This window comes from Parasteatoda tepidariorum, chromosome 5, assembly GCF_043381705.1.
Source record: "Parasteatoda tepidariorum isolate YZ-2023 chromosome 5, CAS_Ptep_4.0, whole genome shotgun sequence".
NCBI lineage: Eukaryota > Metazoa > Arthropoda > Arachnida > Araneae > Theridiidae > Parasteatoda > Parasteatoda tepidariorum.
This window is the reverse complement of record NC_092208.1, coordinates 2,992,031-3,004,364: the sequence shown is the minus strand read 5'-3', so window position 1 is coordinate 3,004,364 and position 12,334 is coordinate 2,992,031. Positions and strand designations below refer to the sequence as shown.

The 12,334-nt window shown below is 29.5% G+C and overlaps 1 protein-coding gene across 2 annotated transcripts in view; it reads right to left on the bottom strand.

Annotated features, from left to right (window-relative positions):
- The window catches only part of LOC107453678 (calcium binding protein Mo25), a 31,718-nt gene extending 23,349 nt beyond the window's left edge, over window positions 1–8,369 (bottom strand). The window contains exons 1-2 of one of the 2 annotated variants that reach the window (XM_043041157.2): window positions 8,315–8,369; window positions 1,851–1,957 (exon numbers count right to left, since the gene is read on the bottom strand). In XM_043041157.2, coding sequence (XP_042897091.1) covers window positions 1,851–1,952 — 102 coding nt within the window. In that variant the 5' untranslated portion in view covers window positions 1,953–1,957; window positions 8,315–8,369. The other variant, XM_043041155.2, reaches the window with a different exon arrangement.
- Between the last annotated feature and the right edge of the window lie 3,965 nt (window positions 8,370–12,334).

Below are 12,334 nucleotides of genomic sequence, written 5' to 3'. Positions count from 1 at the left end.
CTTTTTTCCAGTGAAATAAACTTATTTTAAATTAATATAACTATTTTTAAATTAATATAACTATAATTTAAAGCATAAAATATCTATCAACATGTGTAGCTAAATAAAACATACAAGTATCAATGCAATTTTTTAAATTTGTGCAAATTCAACACTTTATGCATCATTTTGTAAAAAAACATTTATTCAAGGATTCTAAAATGAAAAGAGGTCAAAAACTTTCAATCTTTTAAAAATCATTACCCTTATATTAATTATTAATATTTTAAAAATACTTTTTTCTCAGGTAATGTATCAAAATTATTATTCCTTATGATTGATTTAAATTTGTTTCAAGTATTTTGTAATAATATTTAATCAGCAATTTAGATAATTAGGTTTTTGCCAATGTCCTGGCAAAAAACCCTTTTTGCCGGTAAAAACTAAACTCCAACCCTGCTATGAATATTTTTTAAAAGCTTCAAATTTTTCTGTTATTTTGATAAAGAGTATGAGAGGGTAATTGAAAAATTCAGGATCAAATTCAGTTATTACATATTATAACATATTTTGATAACCTTTTAATGGTGGTGAGTGCCCTTTTAAAACTCAAAGTGCCCTTTTCTGTGAGGAAGTATCCTGCCTTTTTTTTAAATTTTTATTTATTCCTGAGGAGAACTCTGATTTTGCTTTATTCATAATTTGACATGACAATCATACAATACAGCATATTCCTGATTAAAATTACTTATGCCTGTAATCCAAGTGAAATGCTTTAAGAGTCTTTTTTTTACTTCCCAATGCCTCAAGCACTGTAAGTATTTAATATCCATACACCTACTAACATTGGAGAAATAAAATATAGATTTTACTAACAAAATTTTTTAGGCTATAAGTAAAGTTTTTATACATCATGCATAATCATGTAAGTCAAAAAGAGAAATTCAAAATTGGAAATAATCTATGCACTTAAATTTAGTGAAGTAAAAAATATGTATATAAATCTTAATCTAAAGATTTTTTTAAAAAACATTATTTATAATTAAACTATTTTATTTTATTTTGTAACTGCAATTGAACAGTCAATCCAATTTTTGGTTTTACGATTACTAATGTTCAACTCCGTAGCCTTGTCATTTTCAACCCAATCCAGAAGACAAGGGAACTCAAAGATCAATTATTGGGAGAAATCTACTTTCGTAGAGGACTTTTTGATAAAACTAACTGGCATTTGCATTATATGGAGAGGAAAACCATGAAAACCTCCCACAGTACGAGGGCAAGGGACTCCAACCCATGATCCGTCTACCACTGAGAATATTTTATATCAGCTCTGTGTTTGATGCGAGTCGGATGAGAAATTCATATCGACCAGACATCGCTGGGATTCAAATTCAGTTCAACTCATTGGAAGGCAAACGCTCTATCACCTGAGCCTCCATGACTTCTACTTAAACAATTAACACTCAACATACTGCAGTGCTGGAATAAGAGAAGTACTTTTGCCATCAGCGAATATTTTTTCTCCAAAATTTTTTGAAAAAAATTTCCTCAACAAATACGGAGAAATTAGAGAATATACCAGTAAACAGGAGATAGTCGTAAAATACAGGAGTCTTCGTCAAGAAACAGGAGACTTGGCAGGTATGCATGTACCCACTAAATCTGTGATTTTTAGCGGAAAATTTGACACTCAGAAAATATTTTATTTTCCCAAAGCTATTAAGAAATCAAAATAAAACTTTTGCCATCATTTTTCTCAAAATAACATTTACTCACCCCTCCAAAAACACAACATGCATAATTTCAATGAAGTAAGTGTTAGTTTAATATGACAGATATCAGAATATACAAAAACGAAAAGTATTTACCTTTTCAGCCTTTTTATCTCCTTTTTCCAAAATAACAATAGCTTCTCTTAACACTTTAACTAACTCACTAGGACTTTTTTGAGATTTCCCAAATAATGGCATAATTGCTTTAAAAAGAAAACACAAAATTCATGATTTAGACAAAATGAATTATGAGTACAGTAAACAGATATTCACTGAATGAAAAGCATAGTTTGAGGCACACTGTTCATGCCTTTTGTAAGACCGTTCCATTTCGGGATTATTACACAATATTTTTGAAAATATAAAAAATAACAGATATTTCGATATCCCCAATGGCAGAATTTCTTTCGAGTTTTCTGTGACTATTATCTATAGTATTAATACCTTTCGGAAAGACAATTTTAGTGGTAGCAAATATGTATGTTCCGAATTTAAAGTAACAGAGTCTGTTTACACACAAAAAAAGAAAGAAGCCTGTATAGAATAGATCAGCTTATAATTTTTCAAAAATATAAATGCACTTTTTAATAGATATATGCACTTTTTTATATATAAATGCACTTTTAAATATATATGCATTTTTTTAAAACATAAATGCATATAAATGCATTTTTTTGAAATCTACATATAAAAGAATACTTCTAATATATATTCTCCTGCTCTGAAAAAATATTTGTATACATATATCACGAGCATCTTTTTGAAAGCAATTCTGCAGAAGGTAGGGGGGAGTTCTGAAGAAAAATTTTTTTTTGAATAATTCAGCGGATAAAGAGAAAAAAATTTTTGCTTTTCAAATAAAAAATATTTTTGCAAGAACTCTTATGCTCTGAGATAATGTCGTCGCGCCACCACGATTCTGCTATGAGGTCGATATCTATTTGATACTTTGATATACATTGCAAACCCTATAATTGAAAAATTTACCTTATTGTTGCAAAAAATTTTTTAAGCATGATTTAAATATTAAAACATAAAAAGTTAATTATAAGTATCTTCATAATATAAACTCCTTTATGTATTAAAATTTTTTTAAGCATATTAAGTAATATACAGAAAATATAATGAATTTTTTCGAACCAATATTAAATATATTTTTTGAACTCACAAAAATACAAAATATCAGCTTAATCACAAACGCCCAAAATTTTAATTAAAGTAAACATTTAAATTAACACAAATTTCAGCTTTATTACATATTATTGAAATATTTAAGCACTAAAAAAATTTTTTTTCAGTTGCAACTATGTAAGAGATAAGGGACTAATCTAAAACTAAAAAATGTTTTATTTTGTGTGTAAGATAAACAATAAATTAGAACAAATGCTTTGCCTTTGGAACTTATGTTCTAATATGCCAATATACAAAAAATCTTCAAACACTGATTTTTTGTTGAAGGTGGGATAGGATAAATATTAGCAGGCGCAATCTATAATTGAAATATTAAGGATATTTTGAACTAGTCTTTTAAACTAATTAACTAAAGAAAGACTAAGTTTTTCCGAACTGAAAAATTTTTGTTATGAAAACTTAAAAATTTTCATAAAACTCATTTTTTCATAATTAATAATAATAATAAAATAAATTTATGGTATTCATTTTGAATACATTTTTTTATCTAGTTAAGTATTTCAGCAACAGCCTGTCATGGGCCAGGAGCTTAAGCCTTGAATAGTTTTTCAAATTATTTAATACACCATTCTAAATAAGTTAAGCTAAATAGCTAATAAGAAGCATGAATTTAATGAATTTCTCACAAAATTAAAACAGTTACAGTAAAAGAATTCAGAAAAACCAAATTTATAGATTTATGAAAAAACTGCTAAAGCATCAAAATGAAACTTTATAAATACAATTAAAGTCAGTGTTGCTACTCAAATCTGGAGAGAAAAAAATTCCCTGTACATATTATACAACAATATATTAAGAGGAAANAAAGAAAAAAATATCAAACGTAGTGGAATCAGAAAAACAAAACTGCAATCTGCTTCATAAAATAATCCTATGTTTAAATTAATAAACAATTCTCCTTCTATTTTTTTTTTGTTGTTGATGAAAACATGATATTTAATTACAGCAGATGTGATTCCACATCAATAAAAACTTGCAAATGATACCTACCGCACTTCCAAAGAATAAAAATTTATTCAGAAGAAAAAGATTTTATTTTTATTAATCAATGTCAAATAGATAAATATATTTTTCTCTTTCATCTTCTGTTCACTGATATGGGTCATTCCACATCAAATCATACAGGATTTTACAAAAATGGCACCCACCGTCTCAGATTTTGATGAAAATTTGTACACTTATAGAATTTTTGATGCTGATTTCAAAAATGTCAATTATATTTAAATCAGTTAAGGGGTTTAAAAGTTATAAGCATTTATATTTTTGCCAAAATGGCACATTTGCCGCCATTTTGATTCATACATCAAAGGCTATTAATGATTGTAACTCACCTTATATTTGTCATAGAGCAATAATTTTTTTATTATTTTGTTCAGAATAAAATAATCTGCCATTTAAACACATTTGTTTGCAAATAATTATCTTACTTATTTAGTAAATGGGTCTGTTTTGCAGTTTTTTGATCAACGGAGTTGAGTAACTTCAGGAGCTGATTCCTGACAACTCGCCCCCTTCAATTTCAAAAATATTTTAGGCAAAGATAGTTGAAAGTGCGAACTAACATCTGATATAAAAATTGTGATGGGCGGTTCACTCACTTTTTTTAAAAAAATATTTTTCTTATTAATTATTATGCATTAAAAGTATTGGTAGTTTGATGATTCATAGTCCTTAATTGTAATTGTAACTGGAGTATAATAAATGAGAATGGTAGAAAAAAATGTAAAATAAAGTAATAATTTATTAAATTATTTTTTTCTTGTTTATTTGAGCCCCCCCCCTTCAAAAAAGAAAAGAAAAAAATTTGAGAATGAACAAAATTTCACCTTTTCTGCAAATGAAATTATCAAGAATCATATAGCTTTGATAAATGAGAGTGATCAGAATCTAAATAAAGATAAATAAAAGTTTCTCTAAAAGAGTAGAGGGCAATACCAAATAATAAAAAGCAGCCATTAAATTTTATTTTTAATTGAACTAACTACGATCTTAATGAAAGGAGAAAATCAGAATTTATGATGTTGAATAATATCAGAGAGAAAATCATTGTACACTTTATTTTAATTCAAACATTTTGTTTGATTCTAAAATGTAATTCAAGACCAAATTATGAATATTTACAGTTAATTTTATCCTTTTATTTGTCACAATCAGGGTTGGCAAGGTTTAGGACAGAATGGATTAATCCACGGTTTAAACTGTCCTGTCCAAAATCCCTTTGTCCAAAACCCTTTTACTCAAATTATGTCACAATTTTATCTGAACAATATTTAGAAGGTAAAATAAACATAGAACTAGTAACATATTGATAATTAAATCTACTAGGGAATATTTGTCTTTAAAAATATAATGTTTCATTAATATTGTTTGACTCTTCAATTTAAACAATAAACAAAAGAAGATTAATCAGTAATCAAGTTCAATTGGTCCTCTCCTTCAATAGTACATAACTGAAGTTTGACCTTTGCCATACATGTTAAGCTATTAGGGACTAAGTGCTTGGTTACTCATAAACAGGTTTACTTATCTATTAGTACTATTCAAGAATACTTTTATTTCATTCATGCTCGATTCTTTTAGCATAGTGGTGATACATCACCAATGTCACTAACTGAAACTGATGTTATGCCCTTCAAACCTGTTAATACATTTTGCAGTTATTTTGTACTTCCAATTTAAACTAATATATTCATATTTAAAAAAAAAAATTTCAAAATAGATGTCTTTTTTATCATTCTGTGATGCAGAAATTATAAAAAAATTTTAAAAAAATATTGTAAAAAATAAAAGGTTAATTTTTAAACAAATTTAGTATTTTTTAAAAAAGTTATTATTATTTGATATTGCATTATTTATCTTTATGCAAAAACATTATCAGTATTAAAAGCATATTTATATTTAAAGGGTTAGGTATTGACTTTTGTTGTTCAATGAATTGTGGAGCTTCAAAAATTATAAACCTTTTCCTATTATATTATTTTCCTTTAATAAGTTAAAGTAAATTGTATAAAAAATATCAAATATTTATTGATACATGTAATTATAATGTGTACAATGGTTACACCAATAGATTTTTTACCGTTTACCAAAGTTCAAGGTTTTGAACACTTTAAGACAGTTTTATCCATTTTAGGACAACAGTAAAACCCACGTGTCCTGTCCAAAACCAGTTTAGGACGTCCAAAATCCCAACTCTGGTCACAATGATTGTTATGGTAATGAGATACTCCTAAAAAATTTCATTTAAAACGCTGATAAAGCTCAAAATATTTATTTTAATTATATTGAAATGATTTTAAATCACCAACTATCTGATAATTTGTATGCTCTTATTTCATCANGACTCATCTCATATAGCCTCAAACTTCCAGTAAATATTAAAATTCTATTTTGAATAGTTTTTTCACAAAATAGATGTTTGTATTTTTTGATCAGGAATTACCCCAGGTCACCCTATTTTCCAGGTTTTTCCTATTCTCCTTGTGGAGTGGCAACATTGTAAATGCTAGTTTGAGCTCATTGTAAATATTTAGCCATCACAAAATTGGAAAAAAATCCAAATAGTTTTAAGGACATTAGCAGGAAAAGCTTAAGATTAAAGTACAGAATGTGTTTAGAACATATTGGTCTTTACTTTAAGTATATTTAATAAAAAGGGAAGATTTCTAAATCATGATCTGTGGCAGAATAATCACCAAGCCATCGGGACTTTTGGGCAACAGCCCGCTAGAAATTAAAAAACAATTAACACAAAAAATCACAGAAGGGAACTACTTGAAGGGAATAACTTGAAGCAACACTTTGATAAACCTCTACATATTTTTTCTTTAAAAAAAAAAACATTCAAATTTAAAATCCATTTGGTAGATTTCCCTATCGTGATCTGTAGTAGAATTATTGCCAAGGCTTGGAAACTTCCGGGCAGTGGCCAGCGAAAAACTAAAAAAAAAAATCACAGACAGGGACCAACTAAAAAAGTATAACTTGTAGCCACCCCTTGGCAAACACTCCGGGGATTTTTTTAAAAAAATTTATAAGTTTAAAATCTATTTGGCACTTTGGCGATTGTAGTTGGCGCGACAGATCAGGTTACGGAAATATCCCCTTGGCAGTTGCAGTTGGCACAATAGATCCTATCCTGATACAGAATTATTTCTAATAAAAGGATGAAGGAAAAGATTTATAACAATGCATAGATGCAATTTACAGGATTGATGCATATTTTTGACACATGAATTTTGTCGTGAAAATATAATCCATAGTTTTTTTCCATTAAAAAATGACACATTAAAAACTTTCCAACTTTAAACTATACAAAATACTAAAAAAAAAAAAAAAATAGTAATGCTATCTTCAATTTTAAACAAAAATCAGCAACCATTAGGACAAATTAACACTAAAAAAATAGAAGAAAATCTGAAACAATATCTTATTTTACCAGGTAAGATCTCTTTTGTTATACCATTGTTAAACTTTCCTTTGAGAGAAAAAACCATTATTTACTGTTTTATCCCTACCTAAAATAATTGTACAACATTTTGGGCTACATAATTTTCCTAACTCTTAATATCTAGCAGAAAAATCATTCAAAACACTATATATGTCTAAATAATATTACCATATTTTGCAATATATTTGTTTTATTCATAACTAAATTAAAGAGAGAATGACTAACTGATAGATACACAAATAATAACTATTTAAAGAAGTGAGATCCTCAGCTATTTTCTAGCTAAAAATCACCTACGAAATTATGAAATAAAATTGTATGTTTATCATACGCGCATTTCCAAAAGTAATACCGTTCTCCACATAATGAAATCACGTGTGAATATTTTAACATTTCTTGCATTAAAAGTAAGTAGTTCACAAATTAATAATGCCTTAATATAATATTTCTTTCAAAAAATTTAAATTTGAACTTCATATTTCATAAGGAATTAGTGGAGCTCAATTACTATCCTACGTGCTTAGCTGTCTTAAGGGTTCTTCAACTTTACTAAAATGAGATCTTGCAAAAGCGCATTTCAATTAAACATAAACACAAATGATTTTACACATAAAACAAACAATAAAAACGCTTACAAATATAAATGATAGAACAGAAGAACAGTATGGTAATATCGTACACTTTTCACAGTATGAATTTCTTTCACATAAAAGATTTAATTTGTCTAATATAAATCAAAACATACCCAAATAAATAACTTTCAGAAGCTTAAAATTTCAAATACTCAAATCAATTAAAGCTAACAGATTAATAACAATAACAACAAAAGGCGATTAGAAATTTACTAAGGATTTCTAAAAGTTATCATGTTGCCAATATAATTTTGGTAGATAAAAAATGTTATACAAACAAAACAAACCTTGAACACTAGATAATAGGAATCCGCAAGAAGTCAAAATCCCATCTGCCCGATGGCAATGAAAACCCAATAGTTGTTTGGGTATGGATGGTGTTTTCTACGCTAGGTAGCGCTGCAAGCTCTATACCGCCTATTCTTCCGGGTTACTGTTTCCGGTGTATTTTAAGGCCATTTGGCTCGCAACGTGATCAAGGCTGTAAGCATGCGGTTTGGGAGGTCATGAAAACGTGAAATCTATATCAGAAAAAGAATTATTATGAAGCAATTATTACCTTGTTACGGATATACAATCTTCAAAACTAACGTATGGCTAAACAGTGATTTACAATACCGCATGCAATAACTAATAAAGGTGTCGCTATATAATAAGAAAAAAACAAATGAAAAAGCAATACTCTCATATCATTTCTTAATGCTAAAATTATAAAGGGTATATAATTTTAACATTAATTACGAAATAGTAGTGGTAACATGTGGTTCGATCAATAATAAATATGTAACCCTAACATTTGAAAAAAGAATCGTAATAAAACATTTTTACCTTTGTCAATAATATACGCTAACTTTCACATTTAAACCTTAATTATAATGTATAAACTTAATCTTGCTCCTCGAACAATGTGCTAACACTAACGTAAGATGGTTCAGTGCTTGCAACGAGAAAAAACAGTAATAAACAAATGGAAAGAGGCCAAATCAGGACAGCCGAAAAAGCAAGTTAATCAAAATCTAGCAATATCACCTTTTTTAACAATATATATCTATAAATAACTAAAACAAATTTTCACTTCAAACTCACCAGAATTACTTAATAACATTAATGTATTATGAAATACGGCAGATTTGAGCTCAGAAATTATCTAATTTACTTCAATTTATTGAAAACAAAATTATCCGTTTGAAAATATCATCTCGCAGAATAGACTGTAGTAAGCAGTTGCAAACTTTCTAACTGGAACTAGGACACGTATTGAGCTCGAGATTGTTATTGTTAAATTTATATTGAAAACACCATCCATTATTAGCGTAAAAATAATATATTTTATTATATTTTCCAATAACAGTTAATATTTCACAATAATACTTAAAGTATAATTATTCTGAAATAAAATATAATAAAATATGTACCGCAGTGGTCATCTGAAATCTGAAGTGGTGAACAAATTATAGGTGACAAACTGTCAGGTTACACCTGGCCAACACATTCAGTTGGTCCTGGAGATTTCTTCAGTGTTGTAAGATTACGTCTCTTCTCTATTGTGGAATTAAATTTGAAAAAAAAATATTGATATTTCTTCTTATTCAGGTAACAATATATATCTCGAAATCTCGTTTATAATCTCGTTTTTTTTTTCACAGGAATATCTAAAACACATTGAAAGTTTATTTGTAAATACTGAAAAAGAAAAAAAAAAGACCAAAAAGAAAAGCAACACGTATCTATATTCTTATAAGAGAGAAATCTTAATTTTTGAGAGATTGTTCTATTAGTGAGGGGCTGCTGGGGTATTCTGTCCCACTCCTCCCGAAGAAGTCTTTCCGGTTCTTGGAGAGTTTGCGGGGGTGGTAGACGTCTTGTAATTCATCTACCTAGAATGTCCCAAGCATGCTCGATTCTGTTCATGTCCGGAGAACACGCTGGCCAATCCATTCGTGTGATTCCTTCCTCCAAAAGGTAATCATTCATCGAGTTAGCACGATGTGGCCAGCAATTGTCGCCCGTTAACATGAAGTAATCTCCAATTGCTGCAAGGTAAGGGACTACAATAGGTCTCAAGATCTCATCCCTAAATTGGCAACCGGCCGGAGCTCCATTTCGAATGAGATGGAGATCGGTGCGCCCATCAACGGAGATGCTAGCATAGACTATCACTCCCCCACCTCCAAATCTGCACGAACGCAGGATTGTTTCCAGTGCCACGTTCCCTCCAGATGAAAACACGCCTGTTGTCAGTATGAACAGAAAAATGGGACTCGTCAGAGAAAAGAATATTGCTCCATCCATTTCTTTTCCAGTTCGCATGTTCTGTTTCCCACTCCCTGCTGGTGAGGAGGTGTCTTGCTGTGAGCGTAATGCACCCCATTGGTTCTGTGTCTTTGAGCCATTGGCTTTAAATAGTGGTCTTTATTGGACGTTGTTGCAGGTCTACGCCCTTGCCCTGATCTTAGCTCTTTCATGTTCAGCTCTAAAAAACGGTTCCAAATCCAGGAAATCACACTTTGTGAAATTACAACGGCTCCAGCTACTTCAGCTTGTGCTTGGCCCCCCTCTAACCGGCCATCAGTAAACTTTAAGTTTTAAAATTTTAAGTTTGTCGAAGACGGCCGTCTTCGACAAACTTAAAATTTTCATACTGCGAAGTTTGAAAATAAGAAAAATTTGCATTTGTGATTATCTTCTTCCATTTTATACAAGCAAAAAACGTGTTTAGACTGGTATTTTATACAGACAAGACTTACAATATCCTTTAATTGTTTCGAGCAGTGTGTATACAGCGTATGAGCAACAATTTCTCCATTTTAAAGCTGTTATACGCACTTAAATATAGATATACATACACGTTGTGGACTATATAAATTGCTTATAATTATTTCCCTTGATATGGTATACTATATTATAATATAATATCTTACGGAGTTTGAAAATTATTGGGTAATATTAAGGAGAGCTACAGAAACTGCTTAGAAATTTCTTCGAAACTTTTTAAATTAAGATTTTCAAATCAATTTTTTTAATTAATTGCCAAAACATGATTTACTACAAAATTATGAAGAAACAAAACTTTTTAAAAAATTTTCAGTGCATGCGTAGAATTAAAGAACTAGCTTAAACACTCATAACTTGCGTAGTTTTCAGCGATTTTTTTTAAAATTAACAATTTTGTAGTTAATCTTATATTGTTCCAAAAATTTCGTTTAATTCCATTGAATATCTTTAAAGTTATAACGAAAACGCGTAAGGCGAAAAAAATAATTTTTAATAAAAATGCCCATATTTCCATAAATATTTGCTCTACGTTTACGAAACTTAATGCAGTTATTAAAAATAATATCTAAAGTAATCGATACAAGTTGTTTGCTTGATTTTCTGGCATAAGAAGTTCGAAAATACTTGTTTTCTTTCGTAATTTATTGTGGGTCTTCCAAATCACGAAAAGCTTTAAATCTTATTTTATTTTATAACCGTCGTTGAACAGCCGACCCAATTTCATGGGTTTACGACTACTTACGTTCAACTCCGTAGCCTTGTAATTTTGAACCAATCCAGAAGACAAGGAAACTCCTGGATCAGTACCCCCAGAGGTATTGATTTGTTGTGGGAACATGGAGGACTTTGAGACTCGACAGATTTAACGTGCATCAGTCACCATTTACTACACGGGGAGTCTTCGGCCGGCGAGGATCGAACCCACGACCTCTTGGATATGGGTCCAGCGCCCTACCGACCAGGCTATCCCAGCCCTTTAAATCTTATTGTAAAAAATGAAAAATCACATAAACTAATTTTCTCTTCCTGCCCTTCAGATGCCTGTATGACGTACATGCATACTTACATCTTATGCCACATTGTTTGTTCCCAACTTTGTCTACAATTATTTCCTTTGGTATGTTAGTATATGCTGTAATGTAAAACCAGACAGAGTTTCAAAATTATAGATTAATATGAAGGCCATATATATATAGCATACTAAATAAATACAAAAAGGACAAAAAGAAAATTAAGAAAAACAACAAGTTTTATTTACTGCGCTTAAGCTTTAAGTAAATAGAACTCATAAAATAAGTTTAAAATGCAGAAAAAGCATGGAAAAAATTACAGAACAATGAGAAAAAAAGGGGGGGGGGATAATAAGAAAACGGAAGGAAAAAAAACAATTCGTGAAAAAGGAAAAAATTTTTAAAATCCGGAAAATAAAAGATATAATCTTTTCATCAGCTCACATGATTATTTCCGTAAAAAAGATTGCTTTTTAATATTGTATCAATATAGCCAAAGCAAAATATATCAATACAATAGTG